Source organism: Notolabrus celidotus, chromosome 13 (assembly GCF_009762535.1).
Source record: "Notolabrus celidotus isolate fNotCel1 chromosome 13, fNotCel1.pri, whole genome shotgun sequence".
In the NCBI taxonomy this organism is placed as follows: Eukaryota; Metazoa; Chordata; class Actinopteri; order Labriformes; family Labridae; genus Notolabrus; species Notolabrus celidotus.
In genome coordinates this window covers 3134824-3157632 of record NC_048284.1, presented here as the reverse complement: position 1 = coordinate 3157632, position 22809 = coordinate 3134824, and the positions used below count along the sequence as shown (strand labels likewise).

Below are 22809 nucleotides of genomic sequence, written 5' to 3'. Positions count from 1 at the left end.
TGAGATGTCTTCCAGAATGGTTCTTTTTTTAAGTTATCTAAAAAATAGTACATTTTACCCTCCATCCATCCATCCATCCATCCATCCATCCATCCATCCATCCGTCCATCTTCCTCCGCTTATCTGGGTCCGGGTCGCGGGGCAGAGAGATGTCCGGGAGGATTCCTGACCAGATGCCCAAAACCACCTCATCTGGCTCCTCTCAATGCGGAGGAGCAGCGGCTCTACTTTGAATCTGAGCTCCTGACCCTCTCTCTAAGGCTGAGCCCAGACACCCCCACCCTTCACTCATGTTGCTGCATCCTATGCTTGCACTTCTCCTTGGGCACATTTGAGCAACACTGTCATGACATGAATAACACCAAATAAAGTGGACCAGCATCACACGAGTAACCCACTGTAAAACACAAATCTTGGCAAGTGTATTCGTCTATTTCTAGTTAAAACATCTCAGTGCATTTGAAATGATCCACTTTCACCTGATAGGTCCAGACATATCTCTTATTTCAAGATGTTACAAGCCAAAAATACTCCCCTAAAAACTGTAATGATGCTACAGCCATGCTAGCTGGTGAAGCAACTTGGCAAGCTAACCAACTATGATATCCAATTGGGTTTTTTTTTTCTGCTAACCATAACCTTAGCAAACGGGCTAAGGTTAGCCAGTTAGCTGTAACCACACTTTGGTACACAGATCTGTCATTTGGTGAGCCATCCATCCCGCCATCTTCCTCCGCTTATCCAGGTCCGGGTCATGGGGGAGGCAGTCCCAGCAGGGAAGCCCAGACACTACTCTCCCCGGCCACTTCCACCAGCTCCTCCGAGAGGATACCGAGGCGTTCCCAGGCCATCTGAGAGATATAATCTCACCAGCGTGTCCTGGGTCTTCCCCGTGGTCTACTCTCAGTCGGACATGCCCGAAACATCTCCCTAGGGAGGCGTTCCAGGAGGCGTCCTGACCAGATGCCCAAACCACCTCATCTGGCTCCTCTCAATGCGGAGGAGCAGCGGCTCTACTTTGAGTCTGAGCTTCTGACCCTCTCTCTAAGGCTGAGCTCATTTCGGCCGCTTGTATTCACGATCTTGTTCTTTCGGTCACTACCCACAGTTCGTGACCACAGGTGAGGGTTGGAACGTTCTGGCTCAGATCTCTCTTCACCACAACAGACCGGCCGCAATTCAATACAAGATTTTATGTAGAGCCTATGTTACACCGGTAAGACTCTCGAAGATGTCTGACAATGCCTCTGCTTTATGTTGGTTTAACTGTGGCCATCGTGGCTCATTACTACATTTGCTATGGGAGTGTCCTGATGTTAAGTCCTTGTGGTCAGAAGCGCATGCCGTCATGACGGGAATTTTGCATACTGTTCTTCCCTTCTCCCCTTCTGTTTGCATTTTTGGGCTTATAAGCCTCAGACTGAAACTAGCCCAGCTGTCACACGCCTGTGGGCCTCAGGTGCCTTTCGGTTAAAAGACTGATTCTTCTTATCTGGAAGGAGCGAAAGCCAGAATGCTTCATGAAGGACTCTTGGCTGGAGGATTACCTTGACCTGCTTAACATGGAGAGAGCTGCTCTGGTCTCTTAAAAGACTTTGACCGAGGTCTGAGTGGGCTCTGGGACATTGTCAGGAGAGGTCTGGGCTAGGAGCTTGGTACTGTATTTATCTGTGTTCATGGTTATGTTCATTGTCGTCTACCTGCTGCTGTTATATCGGCTATTCAGCCTCCTAGATGTTTCGTTGTGTACAGTGACTCACCCATCATGAATTGGTTATGAATTATCATGTACTCCCCCTCCCCCCCAAGTGTCATTTCCAGTGTTGTGGTGTCTCCTGTTATATTGTATCTTTTCTTTCCTATGTCTATTATTGCTTTGTCTTTTGTCTCTGTGTACTTGCATTTTTGACAAATCTAAATAAATAAATAAATAAAAAACAGACTGGCCGCCCCGATCCGTCTGTCAATCCCTCACTCGTAAACAAGACACCAAGATATTTACACTCCTCCACTTGGGGCAAAGACTTTCCTCGGACCCAGAGTGGGCAATCCACCCTTTTCCAGCTGAGCACCATGGTCTCAGACTTGGAGGTGCTGATCCTAGTTTGATGTCAGGGATTTGGTACATTTTACCCATTATAGTAAAAAAAATCAACTAAAATAGAAGCTACACTTGAAATAAAACCTTGAAAATAAAAAAATGTAATGAGTTATCTGCCTTTCAGCTCCAATCTGCAATGATGAAATGTTCAAACCAAGCCAGAAACCTTGGTGTAGTCTTAGACTCAGACCTTAATTTCAGCAGCCACATTAAGACCATTACAAAGTCCACCTACTATCACCTTCAGAATATATCAAGGATTAAAGGACTCATGTCTCAGCAGGATGCAGAAAAACTGGTCCATGCATTTATCTTTAGCAGACTAGACTACTGTAACGGGGTCTTTACAGGACTCCCTAAAAAGTCCATCAGACACCTGCAGCTCATACAGAATGCTGCTGCTCGAGTCCTAACAAGGACCAACAAAGTAGACCACATCACTCCAGTTCTTAGATCTCTACACTGGCTTCCTGTCTGTCAGAGAATAGACTTTAAAATCCTGCTGATGGTTTATAAAGCACTGAATGGTTTAGGCTGATCTGCTGCTACTTTATGAACCACCTTGACCTCTGAGGTCATCAGGTACTGGTCTGCTTTCAGTCCCTAGAGTTAGAAGGAAACATGGTGAAGCAGTGTTTAGTCATTATGCACCACATATCTGGAACACACTCCCTGAAAGCTGCAGATCTGCTCCAACTCTCACCTCTTTTAAATCAAAGATTAAGACTTTTTTATTTGCCACTGCCTTCCTATCTTAGATTATTTTAAATCACTTTAAATTAAAATTTTAATGTAATTTTTAATATATTTCTAATTTTCCTTTTCTTTTCTGTTTTATCATATTTGTCATTTTAATTATGTTCTTTTATGGCTGTCTGAATGTCTCCAATGCTTTTAATGTTTTAATGTAAAGCACATTGAGTTGCCCTTGTGTATGAAATGCGCTATACAAATAAAGCTGCCTTGCCTTGCCTTTCTTTTTACAAGATGACTCCTAAGTTTAGGGTTAGTGAACAGTTAATTATCAAAAGCCACATGCTCATATAAGGAGGCTAATTCTCTGCAGACCAGCTTAATGAAGCCACACTAAATCACTTTTAGGGAAAGTGGGGGTCGCTGGCTGAGAAGTGTGGAAACCCCTGTCATAAAGCATGAAGTCATCCACACAGGGTCGAGTACAGCAGACTGAAACACCGTATTACCTCATGTTACGGTCTTATCTACCACACGATGACCTCCTTTCATGTCATCTTGTGTGTAATGCTCTGAGCTGTTCAGCCACAGCTCTGAGGGGGCAGGCTGTGTGGGTGTTGCAACAGGAGATGTGGTGACAGCGGGCGTGTTCAGACTGGCAGCCTCGGCACAGGTAGCAACAGCAACAACAGAGGTCAGACGTATGAAAACAAACAAAACCTGGCAGAGAAGAAGAGATCATCGGTGGGTTTTGTGGTCGGCAGATCAGATTGGCTCCATGCCAACCAGGATTTTTATCTCAGACACAGACTTCAACAAGTTTAAAAGAGTTTGGCTTGATTGAGAAGTGTTGCTTTAGAGGCTTGAAATTGAAAATCCTTGATTCCACTCTTATAAAGAAGAGTTGACATGAGAAGGGCTGAATGTTGCTTTGTTTTGATTTGATCGGTCACATCTAGGGATAATGACAATTAAGCTGTTTTAAGATTAAAGCATGTTTCGATGTGAATCAGCAGCTGAAGGTGATACGCACAGTGGAGACGCTCAGCTGCCCTCCACTAGTGTTTTTTTTCTCTGCTGCTGGACCGATTATGACCCGGTTGCACTCCCGGCTGACTCCTGACCGCACACACATTTTCTCAATAAGAACGAGAAGACAGAAAACTGGACACTGTGAGTCTGAAAATATGTTTCTGTTCAGTTCCCTTGTTGCAGTTAATCCACATGTTGTAGTCTGACCCCCAATTTACACAGGATGCCTGGTGTTGCGTTACGGCTGCACAGCATGTTTGCTACGTCCGACAGCTTGCGCCCTGCTACACAGGACGCGTGTTTGGAGCGTAGCGCCAGCTCAGAGCAGCCAGGATCAGCTGGGTCCAGTATAGAGAGAACTACATACAAACAACAGGTTACATGTGGTTGAATTTCTGCTCATGTGGATAGTTTTCTGTGACTTTCGTGCTTCAATAATCACTGAGTATTCTGCAGAACTGTAAAGTTTTGTTTTTGCAGGTTTAGTTTACTATTAATAATTCGGCTCTATTTTGTTGCCCTGTCACCTTCTGACACAGTGATCATCTTAAAGTCCTGGATAGTCGACCTTGATCATGGATATGTGGCTGTTTGTGGCTCACATCTATAATCGATGAGTATTTCTGATCTAAACGATCTTTAAACAGCCAGAAGTCCGTATATGGTGTTTTATTTTGAAATTGGTGAGTGTTGCATACAATCCTTGGGCCTGACTTCCTGTCCAGGTCGTTCTTTGATGTGTAGATTGATGGGACGCTGTGCATCCTGTGTAAATTAGGGGTGAGCCTTCACTTTATATAACTGTGTGTCCACAGAGATTATTCTTATAAGCCTGCTCCATGTTGATAGTCAGCTTGTTTAACATTTTGTATCCCTCAATTTGATCCGTAGCTATTCAATACCGTCAATTATATTCATTTTGTCGCGAAGGAAAATTTGATTATGGGGAAAAAAACCAACATTTAAAAAAAAAAAAAAGGTTAATTGATAATTGATTGTTAACATTTCCAAAGCTTGATCACAGAGAATGTAACGGGTGTGAGGGTGAACCCAAAAGCAGCACACTGGAGCCCGGAGGAAACAGCAGGTAACAGTCTTTGCTAACCATGTCACACAATGTCTGTTGAGATGCTGGTTTCGCTGTGTGGAGGATCAGGCTGGAAACAGACGAGGAGCAGGCAAATCTCTTGGTCGGGGACCATAGACTGTATAAAATATGGACGTAGTATCCGTGACGTCACCCATCTGTTCCTGAGAGCTGTTTTGAAGCAAATCGACGGCAGCAGCCATATTGGTAATGTGGAACTCAACTAGGCAGAGTGTGACGTAGTGTGAGTCTCTTAGCCAATGGCTGTGTGTTCCCAACAGGGAGTCACGTCAGTCATGTCCTTATTTGGGCAAAACTCATAATCTTAATATCTTCTTAACCGTCATGTTAGAAAAAAATTCACCCCCCGTACAGTGTGTGCCATTAGAGAGATTAGCGTTGTAGGGCCAAGCCGTTTTTTGAACCAGGCTGTAAACATGTTTATTAATGCTGCAAAGATCGTCTTTTTCCCATTCATATCTATGTGGTTTCCGGTGTTTCTGCAGCCAGCCTCAAGTGGATTTTCGATGTATTGCAGTTTATATCACTTCCGCATTGGCTTCATCGTTTGAGACCGGAGTTTGCCGCTTGTCGGGGACAGAAGGCTGAGGTAGTTACCAGGGCAGAAACGAGGAAGGAAGGCCGGGGACAAGCAGGGTCAAAACCGGGAGATCAGGGGCGCTGGTGGCCTAGCGGTCTAAGCGCCCCGCATACAGAGGCTATAGTCCTCGTTGCAGGGGTTGCCGGTTCGATTCCCGGCCGGTCAACCATTTCCTGCATGTCGTCCCCCACTCTCTGCTCCCCACATTTCCTGTCTCTCTTCAGCTGTCCTCTCAAATAAAGGCAAAAGGCCAAAAATATAACTTTAAAAAAAAAACCGGGAGATCAGTCCGAGGAAAAGTGCTGGAGAGTCTTGCATTTGCAGAGAGAACAATGTGGCACTGAGTGAGCTGAAACCAGGACTTAAATACTGGCAGCAGGTAATGAGAAACAGGTGATTTGTGTTGGCTTAATGAGGAGAGTGTGGTTCAGGTAAACGAAGGGGAGTGGAAATGTACTGGGCTGAGAGGCTGAGCAGGTGTGGCAGGTGATAACTGTGACAGAGGCTGTTTCCGAAACGGCCTGCTACATACTACCTACTAATGTAGTAGGCAGTAGGTATTGCCTACTACATACTGCGTTTGAATTTAGTATGTAGTATGACTGTTCTGTCCGATCTGTCATGCAGCATGCTGAGCCAGACTTCACTGGATTTCCGGTTTCGGAAAGCGGAAGTAAACAACGGCGAAGCCGATAAATAAAATGCTTATTTAGCATCCATTTATGATTTCAAAAGTTAGGAAGTGGTTTATATGTAATTTGATAACTTTCACAGCACCCAAAAACGGATTTCCTCCCGTCAAAAAATGAGGAAAAAGAAAAAGTAGAACGAGCGCTGTGCATTATGGGAAACAGTACGCGAGGCAGGCTGGTCCGATGCATACTGAGATATTTTCCCAAATCAGTAGACATCCGGGGAGTTTTGGCATACTGCAGATTTTGCTCTTGTTCAAATACTACTTACTACATACTGAATTTTGGACATATCAGTACGTACTGCTAGTATAGTAGGCGATTTCGGAAACAGCCAGAGAATCCTTAAAATTGACATCCCTGGTCACATCAGATACCAACACAACACACACTGGGAGAGTATACTTCTTCTGTGTTCAAAAACAAGAAAAGTTTGACTTTCTTTGCCTAATTGAGACGAATGTAACATTAAACATCCACATTTTTATGTCTTTGTGTGCAGAACAGTTAAAAGACTAATAAAAAGACATGTTCAGGGTCTCACTGTTACGACATTTGTAAAAGCAAATGAAGAATCTTTGAGTTGTGTGGTCAACATTTGAAGAGGGGACTTTCTTTGACCATTTTCTGGGATTTTTTAGAGAAATACATGAGAACTACGAAACACTCAATGGAGTCATCAATAATGGCTATATATGTTGCAACCCTACGTGAGGCACCAGTATTACACCAACAAGCGGCCTATCAACTCACCACATCTTGACACTTTGGCACAATCTAGATTAAACCAGCAGGCAGGGTTTCAAACAGCACGCAATGATGCGTCTTTTGAGTTTAAAAGCATCACTTATACTTTCACACTTATCATACTCTATAACCACAAAGGGGCACATTTCACACGTCATGCAGCGCCAACTGAATCACTTGTAAACAAATAAACACATCCCATACATGGTGTTTTGTGACTCTCAAAGTTCTATCTTTAGTTAACCTGAGTAAAATTCAGAACTTTGATTGTATCTAAACATTTATTCAAACAGGAGTGTGTTGTGTTCACTGACCTGTTCCCTGTAGGACATTGCAGGTTTGTTCAGGTTGTTGCTGGACCACTTGATATAGATGACCTGGTGCCTGCAAACATTTGTATAAAGCTTGGGATCAAATCCATGTATGGGAATCACGCTTTAGTAAATATGTTAAAAACTGCAGTTCCTTTAGCGTCCACTGGAGGCTGGCTGCAGAAACACAGGAAACAATATACACACCCATTCAAAGAAGACGATCTTTACAGCAATAATAAACATGTTTGCAGTCTGGTTCAAAATAACGGTTTAGGTCTAAGTAGCTCATTTCTGAATTAGCACACACTGTACGGGGGGTGAATTTATTCATAACTCGTCATTTTCGAAGATATTAAACTTACGAGTTTTGCCCAAATAAGGGCATGGCTGATTTGATTGACAGGCGGGCATTAGCGAAAAGGCTAAAGGCCTGCCTCTTTACCTCACACATGTTTGGTCGTGTTCAGCATTTCCAATATGGCACCCGCTGACGATAGGCTTCAAAAACAGATGGTTGACGTCACGGATACTATGCCGATTTTTTTATACAGTTTATATTAAATACTTGTTTTTGATTAAAGGAAACTTTCACCAAAGCCATTGATTGTTTTTAACTGTTTCCAAACTACATTGTAAGTGCCTTTAAATGTAGAGAGGGGGCGCTGGTGGCCTAGCGGTCTAAGCGCCCCCACATGCAGAGGCTACAGTCCTTGTCGCAGGTTCGATTCCCGGCCAGTCGACCATTTCCTTCATGTCTCCCCCCACTCTCTACTCCCCACATTTCCTGTCTCTCTTCAGCTGTCCTATAAAATAAAGGCAAAAAGGCCCAAAAAATATAACTTAAAAAAAAATGTAGAGAGGAACAAGTGAAATACTACATCAGTATATAGTTAGAAGTGCACTGTACAATCTCAAGTTTTGTTTTGTTGTACTACTCCTTTAGTTATCAAGATTTATAGTAATGGAGATGTGAAATACTTACTTGTGGCAGAGTCTGAAAGTCGTGGTTAGCAGCACTTAGAAGGGTAGATACATCTCAGTCCTACTTGTTGTCGCACTCTGAAAGGCAAGCACGTGAAGTCCATCATTATTCCATCTGAAAGGATGAAACTTGACCAATCTCTTGATATTTGCTGTTTAATAGTGTGTTTAATAATTTCACTTTCCAAGAGACTTTAATCAAGTGCTTCTAGTTAAGACTGTCTAATATTGTTGAATCCTTACAGAACAGTCAGCATTTTATCTTTGTCTAAAATGACTATGTGCCAGTAAATGTATATTTGTTGTTGAAAGGTCGACCGACTTACCCTGAAGTAAATTAACACATTTTGGTATCATGTTCCTGCTTTTCAGAACCACAGTTTGCACTGAAATGAGAGAAAACAACAGGTGAAACAAATACAAGCTGAAGTCATGGAATGAAACGATACAAACTTCAGATTTTGCCTCCATTGATTCCTCATTTTAACACCAGAAAATGTCCACAGTAGCATTTGAGTCACGCTTAATTTATCATTAGCTTCCTCCTAATATAGCATGTGTGAGAAACTCAACTCAACTCAACTTTATTTATATAGCACCTTTCATACATAGAAACATGTAGCCCAAAGTGCTTCACAGAGTAACAGACAGTAAGAAAACAACAGCAATGGTAGAATTATAGAAGGCATGAAAAAAGAAGAAATACTTAAAAAAGAAAAGAAAATCAACACAGTAAAATTAATAAAATAAGTAAGAGTGGAAATAAAAGTTAAAAATAAGGTAGAGTTAACGAGATCAGGTGAACACAATAAATAAATAAGATAAATAAATACATGTTAAAATAATGGTTTAGATCAGTGTTTTTCAACCTTTTTTGAGCCAAGGCACATTTCATACATTAACAAAATCCTGAGTCACACCAGCAACCAAAAGTGTTACAAAATGACACATTTAGTCTCTGAATATATGAATCTATTTATCTGAGAGAGGGACTTTGACTGCTTCTTTAACTGTGTCAGGGTGAAGCATCTTATTTACAATAGATTTTGCAGGTAGTGTTAATGTCTCTGCCACAATGTGTGGCTACTAAGTAAGTAGTAAGGTTTGAGAGCTCTCACAGTCACCGTTGTAGTTTTTCTCATAAAAGTTGCCTTTTCAACCCCCCATATTACGCTCTTCATTCAGGTTAGAATTTAGTCCAGGGCCCAGTTTGGAGTTTTCATTTTTCCTTTTTGAATATTTATCCATCACTGTTGTACACCTATGTCTTATCACATACACCTCTTGCACACATCATTAATTCTACTGTCTTAAATTAACAAGGTCATTAGTGTCCTTTATTGCCACCCAGTGGGTGGGGAGCACAGCTCAGTACCTATTTTATACAGTCTATGGTCACTACATGGATGAGGACTGAATTACTCAGCCAGTTACTACACTGCAGGCACAGACGCACTCCATGGCAAATTATTTGCAGTATATGAATAATACTTTTTTGGACTAATTAAGTGAAATTGATTAAGTTCCACGGCACACCTGACGATCTGTCACGGCACACTAGTGTGCCACGGCACAGTGGTTGAAAATCACTGGTTTAGATAATAATGATAAAAATAATAAAAATAATAATAATAATGATACTGATAATGCAGTCCAGGGCTAAAATAAATTACTCCACATTAAAAGCTAGATTAAAAAGGTAAGTCTTAAGTTTACTTTTAAAAACACCCAGAGAGCTCGCTGTTCTCATGTCCAGAGGCAAAGGGTTCCACAACCTAGGGGCATAAAAACAGAAAGCCCTCTGGCCGGTACCTGTGTGAGACACACGAGGAACATTTAAAAGGGAAGCATTGGAGGACCTCAGTGATCGGGCTGGAACATAAAATGACAGGAGATCAGTGATGTATGGAGGAGCAAGGCTGTTAAGAGCTTTAAAAACAAGTAAAAGGACTTTAAAATCAATTCTAAAAGAAACAGGGAGCCAGTGCAGAGTTTTTAAAAGAGGAGTTATGTGGTCAGTTTTCTTTCTCCTCGTTAAAACTCTAGCTGCAGCGTTCTGAACAAGCTGCAGCGTTCTGAACAAGCTGCAGCGTTCTGAACAAGCTGCAGCTTTCTGAGAGATTTTTTGGGCAGGCCCGTAAAAAGGGAGTTGCAGTTGCAGAAAGCCAACGGTTAGCATTTAGTTTCTGAAAGCCTTCAACAATAAAAACTTCAGCTTTTGCCTCTCATGAATTCCTCATTTTAACACCAGAAAATGTCCACAGTAGGAATTGAGTCACGCCTAATTTATCATTAGCTTCCTCCTATTACAGCAGGTGTGACAAAGCTAACGGCTAACATTTAGTTTCTGAATTAATTTAACTTGTAACATCCTGTTAGGTGGTTTAAATTCACTCACTGCCTTTGAAACCCTTTAATTAATTGACATCTACTGGAAAGTATAACAAGTTCTGAATAGATAAGGTATATCATGTACTTTGCCACGAACAAAGATGGCCGACAGAAACGTCTTCATCATCCTAGCTCACCCCCTTGCCCCCAACCCCCTCATCACTTACTTTAACTCTTCCTGTCCCATTAAAGTTACTAACCATAGACCTTTCTGGAGTCCCTGAGCTCCCTTGTCTCGTAGATTCCTCTGAGCTGCCGCAGACGTCCTCCTGCTGTGGACGATCTGGACTCCAGCTGATACGGACGTGCTGGACTCCAGCGGCAACAGCTTCTACGACTCGTCTCATCACTATCACTTCTCTCTCTTACTCCCCTCTATCTGTCTTTCCAGACCCAACTCGGTCGAGGCATGATGGCTGTCTAACATGAGTCTGGTCCTGCTGGAGGTTTCTGCCTGTTAAAAGGAAGTTTTTCCTCACCACTGTAACTAGCTAAATACTGCGATGTGCAATGCTCATGATGGATTAAGGTGGGGTCAGACTGAGTCTTACCCTGTCTTGAAGTTGGGTCTCTGTTCATAATTTGACATAGAGTGGTCTAGACCTCCTATGTTTGTAAAAGCGTCTTGAGATAGCGTTTGTTGTGATTTGGCGCTATACAAATAAAGATTGATTGATTGATTGATCCTCTACTATGGGAATAACCGCCAATGCCACTAACCGACTGTTTCTCTGTTTCTCTCTGATATTATAAATAATTATATAATTATAGAAATAATTAAAGGTACGATTAATACTACTGTGCGAATGCGACTTAAGTTTTCATATTATTTAGCTACTAATGTTAGCTTAGCTTGCTGACAGGAACATGAATAAGACGTTAAGGGTCATAAAGGTCAAAAACTTCATTAGAAAAATTACACAATCTAGTTTTTGTTGAGTTTACCGTCATTTGTTAAAGTAAATAGGTCAAGTCAGAGAGTGTTTCCCTTCTTAACCACGATTAATGTGACTGTACTCTAACCCAGACCAGATATCTAGGCCAGGAGAGCCATGACCTGAATACACCTCACACACATAGCTCACACACCTGCACGCAACAAGACACTGATTTATATTCAAATTTAATTTAATTGAATTAAACTCAAACCTTTTTTTTCTACCAATAACTTAAAATAAATAACGACAAACTTTCACTTACCTGTGCCGTTTTTTAAAATAACGTCATGGATGAAGCTGAGGAAAGTGACCGTTGAGAGACGTTGGTAACTTGACGTCAGTGTCCGTTACAGCATTAATAATGTGTGAAAACTCATAAAACTAAACTGAATCTACACATATTCCTAAACTAAGAACTTAATCTTAATTTATATGAAACACTCGGTTAAAATAAGGATATTACACGTTTAATTTTTACCTTACAGCAAGTTCGAAGGCGGTAAAACAGCGACTTCCGGTAAGACCCTTCAAAATAAAGTAAGGCAAGGCAAGGCAGCTTTATTAGTATAGCGCATTTCATACACGAGGGCAACTCAATGTGCTTTACGTTAAAATATTAAAAGCATTGGAGACATTCAGACAAGCATAAAAGAACATAATTAAAATTACAAATATAATAAAACAGAAAAGGAAAGGAAAATTAGAAATATATTAAAAATTACATTAAAATTAAAATTTAAAGTGGGTTAAAATGAGCTAAGATAGAAAGAGAGTGGCAAATAAAAAAGTCTTAAAGTACCAGGTACTCTTGAAAATTTGTGATGACATTCATTTTACTCTGGATTAATTCCTCCTGAGTTGTAAATACATTATATTTATTGTGCTTTTGAATAATACTTCTGTGATTCATTGTACATTTTAAGTCTCGCTTATTACTGAGTTTTATATCACCTTACTTTATTTACTTATTTATTTATTTATTTATTATCTGGTTCAAATTTAAGTCACTTTTTAAAGTATAAACTGTCCTGTTTTGAATTATTATAGACATATATATTATTTGGTCAGTCAATTTAATTATTTATTTAATTTATTGTGGATTATTTCATTATTTCTTCGATCTTATCATTTTAAGATTTTTCACAGATTACCTCTCAGTTTTTAAAATATTTTATTCTGTTTATACTTTAGTGTAGCATCTTAGTTTATTTTACCGGTTTAATATTTTAGTGTTTTATTATCTTATTAGTTTATTTTATTTTGGTGAACTTCATTTCCTGTCCAGTTTGTTTTTTCCTCATTTATAAATCATGAGAGCGTTTCCTCAGTTCGTTCAGCAACTTCTTTTTTGTTTTTCATTTATTTTATGTTTTATTATTATTATTATTTAAATTTGTATTAATTGTGGGGTAGGTTTGGGGTCGGGTCTAGGTCTGGGATTTGGATGAGGGGGTCTTCTTATTTTTTCTATTTCTAATTTATTCTTATTATATTATTTTTATGTACAATATCATTGTATGAAAAGCACTTTACAAATAAAGTCTGCTTGATTGATCGATCCAGGGGAAAAAAATTATAATACAATGGATATAGACTCAGAAGATTTTAGTAGTAGTGCAAAATTCTTATATCTAAGGTATTTATGGCTTTTGGAGTATTTAAAATCTGGTTCAAAGGACAGTCTCAAATCCTATTTGTTGCTTTACTATAGTGGATTTAGGCTGGTCATACTTTGGACACACCACATGGTGGCAGTATAGTCCTGTGTTTGAACCAGGGACACATTTAGAAACAGGCCAAGTGCCCAACAGAGGCGAATAAAACCACTGACTGAGTGAGATTATTGGAGTATTTTGGGTGGTTGTAAATACATTTTTCTTCCTGTTACTATTCTGAGGCCTAGTCACATATTCTGATGGCATTTTAGTCCCATTTAAATGCTTGTTACAATCAGTGTACAGCCCCCACTTTGCTAGAGATGAAGGCTTACCAAAAACCGACAGATATTCATCAGAGATTTTGCAGGTTTCTTTTCCTTTCCTTCATTTCTTCTCACCACAAAGTCTCGAAGTGTGCACTAGCTGTAGATGCAGTTCTAAAATGTCCACATTAATGTGTTTAAAAGTGTTGAAATCAAACACCTTTCTTCCACTAAAAGACTCTTAAGTATCCCAGAAATCTAGGTTTGTTTAATGCAACCATTTGCCAGTTAAACAAATTTAAATATACTGAGTATTTACTCAGAATTTGAGGGTTAATTAGCTTCATCCAGAAAAAGGTGGTCAGATTTAGCTTTCCAAAACCTGGTGAAGTTGTGGTCCTGCAGCCTGTTTCATGGAGGCGATCCAACCAAGCAGAGATCCAAGATGGCGTTCTGCCATTTCCAAAGAGACTGATCTCTTCCCTCTCTCCCGCTCTCTCTTTTTTCAATTCTGTAGTGGTAGTGCCAAGTTTTGGAGGGTCTGGCACCAAACGCACTCTCCTCCTGCTGGTGTGTGTGTGTGTGTGTGTGTGTGTGTGTGTGCGTTTGCATGTTGTACCATCAGAACACACCATACACTGTACAAACACACATGTAGGATGTACGATTAACTGAGATGACAGATGAGTCACGGACTGGAACATCACTGCTGGCGAAGATCAGAGGAAAGAGGTCATGCAAAATCCTGCCCTGAAACAGAAGAAGACACACACACACACACACACACACACACACACACACACACACACACACACACACACACACACACACACACCAAGAAAAGAAAAGAGCAACACACACATATAGATACATTTGAAATCAAACTAAACCTCCTGTTCATCAAATTACAGGTAAAAAATATGAACTTTAATCTAGCTGAAGCATTAATGGACTAACTCTTTGATCTGCAATGGCAAACCCATGACATAAAGCAGACTATCTAATCATAGAATCCATAATTTAACATTTTAACTCAATAATTGAAGCTTGTTTCGATGACTTCCTACAATGACACACATCTGATACTGTATCAAAGGTACAATGTGAACCTATCAACACGTATTAATGGATTGGCCAATGTGTGAAAAGATTCAAACCACAGACCGTACCAAACATTGATGTAGAATGACGTCACCCATTGGTTTTTGAAAAGGCGTTAAGAATCCCAAAGATGCAGTTCCCCATATTGGAAATATTGACTCCAAATTACTTTCAGCTAAGCTAGAAAAAGCCAAAGAGGCCTTTACATTTTTAAAATGGCTGAAATATAGTTGTCCCATTGGGCTCCATCACTTCACTACCGCAAATGCACCATTTTTTAAGGGTCCCTATTGTTCATCGTACCCTAGAATCGTCCCAACAACCCCCCTTATATTGCGCCCCTAGTCATGAATTTAAACAATGATGTATGGAGATTATAGAGACCAATAACCTAATATTTTCCCTTACTTTCGGTTTTACCATGTGCTCCAATGGGGTTCCTTGGCTTTGCAGCCAGCCCTCTAGTGGACACTCGAGGAACTGCAGCTTTCTGACCAAGCAGCACGTACAATGTTAAAAAATGCCCTGCAAGGCCTCCCCATTGTAAACTACTGTACGTCCATGTTGATTTATTCATCCATAGTTTGAGTAATGTAGCTCGTTAAGTTACTAGCTTGCCAATAGCGGGGTCTTGTTCACGAGTGAGGGGAAGAGGGAGCGAGAGATTGTTATGGCTGAGCCTAAATTTTCTGCACCTTAAGGAGGAAAAGACTGAGGTCATTGTATTTGGACAGCCCCAACAGTTCGATGGGAGCACTCTCGGCCCTCTCGCAGCAAATGTTCACTCCTCTGTAAAGAGCCTTGGAGTTCATTTTGATAGTGCCTTCAAATTTAGGAAACAAATCTCTTCTGTGGTTCAGTCCAGCTTCTTCCAGCTGAGACTCATAGCGAAGGTGAAGGCATATCTCCTTCCTAAGGATCTAGAGAGAGTTGTACACGCCTTTATTACGGCTAGGCTTGATTATTGTAATTCTTTGTATGTGGGCTTAGACATGGCGTCTATTCAGCGCCTGCAGCTTGTACAGAATGCGGCAGCTCGCCTCCTGACTGGCAGGAAAAAGAGGGAGCACATCACACCTGTGCTGCATGCTCTCCACTGGCTCCCAGTCCGTCACAGGATTGATTTTAAAGTTGCACTTTTAACATACAAGGCCCTAAATGGATTGGCACCATCCTACTTGGCTGATTTTCTCCATGCTCACAACCCAACCCGAGCACTGAGGTCAACAAACCAGCTGCTCCTGGATGTGCCTAAAAGTCGCCTTAAAACCCGGGGAGACCGAGCCTTTGCAGCAGCGGCCCCCAAGCTCTGGAATAGCTTGCCACTCCAATTAAGATCGGCCCCAACTGTTGAATGTTTTAAATCTTTGTTGAAGACCCATCTCTTCTCTTTGGCCTTCTACTCGTGAAGAGGACATTAATATCCTGTTATGTTGTTGTTTATTGTTGTCTTCATGGAATTTTTACTTTTTACCTTGTAAAGCACTTTGGCCAACACTGGTTGTTTTAAATGTGCGATATAAATAAAGTTGACTTGACTTGACTTGACAGACGGATCGGGGCGGCGTCGGCAGTGATGCGGACGCTGTACCGGTCTGTCGTGGTGAAGAGAGAGCCGAGCCAGAAGGCAAGGCTCTCAATTTACTGGTCAGTCTCACCAACCCTCACCTGTGGTCACCAGCTGTGGGTAGTGACCGAAAGAACAAGATCGCGAATACAAGCGGCCGAAATGAGCTTTCCCCGCAAGGTGTCTGGGCTCAGCCTTAGAGACCGGGTCAGGAGCTCAGACTCAAAGTAGAGCCGCTGCTCCTCCGCATCCAGAGGAGCCAGATGAGGCGGTTTCAGGTATCTGGTCAGGATGCCTCCCGGACGTCTCCCTGGGGAGGTGTTTCGACCATGTCCCTCCTGGAGGAGGCCATGGGACAGACCCAGGACACGTTGGTGAGATTATATCTCTCAGCTGGCCTAGGAACGCCTCGGTATCCTCCCAGAAGAGCTGGTGGAAGTGGCCGGGGAGAGGAGTGTCTGGGCTTCCCTGCTGGGACTGCTTCCCCCGTGACCCGGACCCGGTTAAGCCGAGGAAGATGGATGGATGGATGGCTCACTAAATGGCTGATCTGTGTACCAAAGGTTAGCCACAACTAACTAGCTAACCTTAGCCCATTCACAACTGATTGGATATGATAGTTGGTTAGCTTGCCAAGTTGCTTCACCAGCTAGCATTGCTGTAGTATCATTACAGTTTTGTGGGGGAGTATTTTTGGCTTATAACATCTTGTAATACGATTAATGTCTGGACCTATCAGGTGAAAGTGGTTTATTTTAAATGTACAGAGATGTTTGACTAGAAATAGACGAATGCACTCGCTAAGATTTGTGTTTTTTGCAGTGGGTTACTCGTTTGATGCTGGTCAACCTTATTTGGTCTTATTCATGTCATGACAGTGTTACTCAAATGCACCCAAGGAGAAGTGCTAGCATAGGATGCAGCAACACGAGTGACCACAGCAAATATAGCCCTGAGACGAATTTGCGGAAAGGTTTTGGTGACCAGTGATAACTTTCCTTAAAAGATAATAAAACACAGACATAAGGAAAGATTCTTGGGGAGTCCATATTTTCAAGGTGTTGTTATTTTTATTCCTGCATCAGTTTCAGAGATTTGAGTAATCACTCGAAGATCAACCTGAGAAATACAAACATAATCAGCAGTCACAATGCAAACAGCTCTCAGCAAAACCAATCTGTGAGTAGTAATCAGCAGTGAAATCTGGACTCGAGCTCACTAAAATGAACGTCCTTATAAAACAGTGTTGAGGTTCAATTCGTCACAATCCTCTGACAGGTGCGTACTTCAGTTCACACCTTCATAAACAGAACAAATGAAACTTCAATGCATGTGTGAAGAAGTGTAGACTGAAAATATGCTCAGAATCTGAAGCCATGGTACCCTACCATGTTCCTTTAATTATTGCAAAGAGTGAGAAGCGTGTCGACCATGAACAGCCTCTCAGGTTTATGTAGCATGGCAGAGAAAGGAAGCCGTTTCATTCGTTGGATTTATGCTAAAAAGATCTGATAAAAAGACGTTTACATGTTTAAAACCCAAACTCTTTACATCTGCTGTTTAAATCTTTAAGACACCCTGTCTGTGCACCCTTACTGAACAGACTGAGGTTCAACTCTTGCTCTCATTGGCTGTTCAGGCCTTTGATTTGACTCCTATTGGACAGGTGACTCCAGTCCCTCCCATGCCGCAGTATCCGTTAGGGTTTTTGTTCAGGTACTGCTGGTGGTAATCCTCGGCGTAGTAGAACGTCTGGTCTTCTGCGATTTCTGTTGTTATGGTGTTGTAACCTTCCTCGGTGAGAACCTGGGAGAAACAGAAAGAAAGAGAACATTTATGATGTTCATGAGGGTTAAAACTGACTCTTAGTTGTGCTGCTATAGGCTTAGACTGCTGGGGGAACTGACACACTGGGATCCCCTCTCTCCTCTCTCTGCCAATCACTTACTTTAACTCTCCCTGTCCCATTAAAGTTACTAACCATAGACCTTTCTGGAGTCCCTGAGCTCCCTTGTCTCGTAGCTTCCTGCTGCTGTGAATGTTCCAGACTCCAGCTGCTACAACTACTACTATCTGTCTCACCACTATCATCTCTCTCTCTCTTCACCTCCCTCTATCCCTCTCTCCAACACGGTCTCAGCAGATGTGTGTCTAACATGACTCTGGTCCTGCTGGAGGTTTCTGCCTGTTAAAGGAAGTTTGTCCTTGCCACTGTAACTTGCTAAATGCTGCTTTGCTATGAGCTTCTTTTGAAGTCTGTGTCCAATGTGATGTTCTTTAACCTTAAGCAGAAGAAAACCGATATCTTTTTAGAATCAAGTACTCATCCCTGTAGACGTGGAAGGTGAGTCTGCAATGATCAGTTTGAGTTCAGAGCTACAACAGTTTATTTGAGAGTGTCGAGATGCATCTCAACTTTTGGAGAAATGACTCAGATCTCTCCAGTTATTCCTAAGCTTGTAGGCAGATGTGTGTCTAACATGAGTCTGGTCCTGCTGGAGGTTTCTGCCTGTTAAAGGAAGTTTGTCCTTGCCACTGTAACTTGCTAAATGCTGCAAAGTGCTCTGCTCATGGTGGATTAAGATGAGATCAGACTGAGTCCTGTCTGTAAGATGGGACTGGATCTGATCCGGTCTTGATGTTGGGTCTTTGTTGATAATAGAACATGGAGTTCGGTCTAGACCTGCTCTGTTTGGAAAGAGTCTTGGGATAACGTTTGTTGTGATTTGGCGCTGTATAAATAAAGATTGATTGATTGATTCTTGTAGGACTATGTTGAACTCATGTCCGTGCACAGACGGGGTTTGAACTACCGCTGGAAAACAACTTTAAGGAAATAACTTCAGGATCATAATTTCTGACTTTCTTTCACCTCGAAAACAAAGAACGTCAAAATGTGGAGAGAGGAATGTGTTTCCTGACACACTGATGTTCAGACCATATCTTAGTCGGTTAAAAACTGGTCTAAATGAGGTCTTGAACGTCCACACCTGATGAATGTTTAAACAGAATGTCAGTGCTCAATTGGTTTCAGCATATCTTACACCTTTCTGCCTTTCACCTCCAGTTCACATCGTTCCATTAGACTGACGACCAACGCTGTTTCTTTAAATGTTTTAAGACGCGGTGAAGCTTAATGAAATATAGAAGACTACCGCTGCACATTTTCATCAGCGCATGTTTTCATTAAGTGCAGAGAGGATGTCAGAGCAGAGCCGTTAGAGCAGTCGTCAGGCTGGTGATGGGGACGTTGGCGGTAATGGCGTCACTTTGCACGACACTTTTAATGCTCTGAATAAACTTCCAGATTGAGAGGGAAGAACTCCTTGAGGAAATACTAAAAAAAAAAAAAAAAAAGTGTATTTTGAGTCCAAACACAGCATTCAGACTTAAAGTGGTGCTGGGTAATTTCACACATTGCTGCCTCTAATAGTTAGTGAGGGGTAATTGTTTGGAAACCATTTTAACTTCATTGACGTCAGCGCGCAGAAAACAAAGCCAGAGGGTCTGAGGGGCTTCTAAATAAAAACACTGAAGACCCAAAGTGAAGCAAAAGAAGGAGAGTTAGCAAGTTTAAGCAGAGTGAGAATCTCCTCTGATGGGCTGCGTGACTCAGACTGGAGGGATGAGGATTTACCTTCAGGGTGAGACGGGATCCCTCAACTTCAGGTACTGGTCCTGCTCTCCTTGTCAGGGGTCCAGTCCTCTAGCGACCCGCTCACTTTACATTATCTCTTATCTAGACTGCTTACTGCTTTATCCAAAAAATGGCACTTATCTTAAAATCACTTTAATGTTCCCTGTTTCATTAAAGTTACCACATAGACCTTTCTGGAGTTCCTGAGCTCCCTTGTCCTGTAGGTTCCTCTGGATCATAGCGAAGTCGGCCTGCTGCTGGGGACATGCCAGACTCCAGATACTGCAACTACTTCTATCCATCTCACCACTATTCATTCTCTCTCTCTCTCTCTCTCTCTCTCTCTCTCTCTCTCTCTCTCTCTCTCTCTCTCTCTCTCTCTCTCTCTCTCTCTCTCTCTCTCTCTCTCTCTCTCCCTCTCTCTCTCTCTCTCTCTCTCTCTCTCTCTCTCTCTCTCTCTCTCTCTCTCATCTCCCTCTATCGCTCTCTCCAACACGGTAGGTCTCAGCAGATGTGTGTCTAACATGAGTCTGGTCCTGCTGGAGGTTTCTGCCTGTTAGGGAGTCCTGGGGACATTAACAAAGACCCAACATCAAGACCGGATAAGATCCAGTCCCATCTTACAGACAGGACTCAGTCTGATCTCATCTTAATCCACCATGAGCAGAGCACTTTGCAGCATTTAGCAAGTTACAGTGGCAAGGACAAACTTCCTTTAACAGGCAGAAACCTCCAGCAGGACCAGACTCATGTTAGACATACATATGCTTAGACCGTGTTGGAGAGAGGGATAGAGGGAGATGAAGAGAGAGAGAGATGATAGTGGGGAGACAGATAGTAGTAGTTGTAGCCTAGGAACATATGAGACAAGGGAGCTCAAGGACTACATAAAGGTCTATGGTTAGTAACTTTCAATGGGACAGGAAGAGTTTGAGTAAGTGACAGGCAGAAAGAGGGGAGGGATAGGATCCAAGTGTGTCAGTCTAAGCCTATAGCAGCATAACAAAGAGCTGGTCCAAGCCTGATCCAGCTCTAACTATAATCTTTATCAAAAAGGAAAGTTTGAAGCCTACTCTTAAAGCAGAGAGGGTGTCTGCCTCCTGGACCCTGACTGGTAAATGATTCCAAAGGAGAGGTGCCTGATAACTGAAGGCTCAACTCTCTCGCTTGACTCTTTCCAAACAGAGCAGGTCTGGACCGTACTCCTATGTTCTATTATTAACAAAGACCCAACATACAGGCAGGATCAGATCCAGTCCCATCTTACAGACAGGACTCAGTCTGATCTCATCTTAATCCACCATGAGCAGAGCACTTTGCAGCATTTAGCAAGTTACAGTGGCAAGGACAAACTTCCTTTAACAGGCAGAAACCTCCAGCAGGACCAGACTCATGTTAGACACACATCTGCTGAGACCGTGTTGGAGAGAGGGATAGAGGGAGATGAAGAGAGAGAGAGATGATAGTAGTGTCATATAGCAGCTGGAGTCTGGCACGTTCACAGCAGCTAGCCATCTAAGGCAGAGATCCAGAAGAACCTACGAGACAAGGGAGCTCAGGGACTCCAGAAAGGTCTATGGTTAGTAACTTTAATGGGACAGGAAGAGTTAAAGTAAGTGATAGGCAGAGAGAGGAGAGAGAGAGAAAAAACAGGATCCCAGAAGGGGACTTTGCAGCATTTAGCAAGTTACAGTGGAAAGGACAAACTTCCTTTAACAGGCAGAAACCTCCAGCAGGACCAGACTCATGTTAGACACACATCTGCTTACAAGCTCAGGATTAACTGCAAAGGCGTTGAAGCTGCAGGAGAGTCATTTCTCCCAAAGTTGAGATGCACCTCGACACTTCCAGATGAAGTGTTGCCGCTCTGAACTCAAACTGATCTTTGCAGACTCACCTTCCACGTCTACAGGGATGAGGATTTGACTCTAAAAAGATATTGGTGTTCTTCTGCTTGAGGTTAAAGAACATCACATTGGACGCAGTGACTTCAGATGAAGCTCTTCCTGTTATACCCCAAACGGCCTCACCATTAGAGAAGCCTCCTCATCCGCCCTGCCCGCCTTTTTTATGTTCCCGTGTGTTTGTTTTGGTGCAGGTCCTGCTGCTGTGTTAGCAGCCTGCCATAAATGCATAATTCACATCCATTAATTTGCATGTCAGAGAAGTAGATTTCTCATTTGAAATGCAAATACCTTGACTGCTCTGGTAAAGCAGGCAAAATGTGAACAATACTGATAAGCACCCGTGAGAAGCACAGAGACAGAAGAGGGGGGGGGGAGGGAATGAAAACAGGTAAAACTGGCATGTCTGAAGCACTAAAGGAGGGATTTCAGCAACAAAAAGGAAATAAAGAGGAAGAAAAGCAGATGATTCGTGTTCTGAAGAAGACGAACGAGTGTGCGTGAAAAGAAAAACGTAGCTGCAGACGAGAATCAAGAGGCAAAGAGATGCCAGAACAATGAGTACACACTGCTTCAGCACCCACCAAGCAAGCACACATTATTACATAAAGCAAACACACACACAAACCAACACACACACACACATGTAGCACTTCCACCTGCCATTTCAGACGCAGTGCACACCCTAATGATGGGTAGGAGGCTGGAGAAGAAAAGGGAGGCTCCTTTCATGCTGCAGACAACCGCCAGCCGCCTGCAAGGTAATTTTCTGCAGTGCTGTTGTACCTCACACACACACACAAACAGAAACACACACACTTGCACACACCAAATTCCCCAATCACTCGGTGTGTGAACAATGCAATCAAGCCAGGCGGCACAGCGAACACAGTCAACACCCTGACAGTCAAATTAACCAGACGATTCTCTCTCCACGCCGCCGCCGCCGCCGCTGCTTCTGCTTCTGGGCCACAATTTCCTGCTTTTTCTACCCATGTGTCGCTTTAACACTCTTCTTAAATCTACACTTTTTTTTATGTTTGAATGTTTAAAGTGAAGCAGGAGAAGACACATCTGATCAGTGTGTCCTGGAAGATATATC

At 42.2% G+C, this 22809-nt stretch overlaps 1 protein-coding gene and 1 long non-coding RNA gene across 6 annotated transcripts in view; both read right to left on the bottom strand.

The window, feature by feature from the left end:
• LOC117824036 overlaps nucleotides 1-12112 on the bottom strand; it is a 64281-nt gene extending 52169 nt beyond the window's left edge. For 3 of the 5 annotated variants that reach the window (XR_004633526.1, XR_004633525.1, XR_004633527.1), the window contains exons 1-4: nucleotides 11840-12042; nucleotides 8575-8634; nucleotides 8250-8326; nucleotides 7268-7337 (exon numbers count right to left, since the gene is read on the bottom strand). This is a non-coding gene — a long non-coding RNA (uncharacterized LOC117824036). The other 2 variants (XR_004633528.1, XR_004633524.1) reach the window with 2 other exon arrangements.
• A 5102-nt stretch (nucleotides 12113-17214) lies between these two features.
• The window catches only part of msra (methionine sulfoxide reductase A), a 42166-nt gene continuing 36571 nt past the window's right edge, over nucleotides 17215-22809 (bottom strand). The window contains exon 6 of the mRNA XM_034699382.1: nucleotides 17215-17972. Within this exon, the coding sequence (XP_034555273.1) occupies nucleotides 17802-17972 (171 nt within the window). The 3' untranslated portion in view covers nucleotides 17215-17801. The remainder of the gene's footprint in view (nucleotides 17973-22809) is intronic.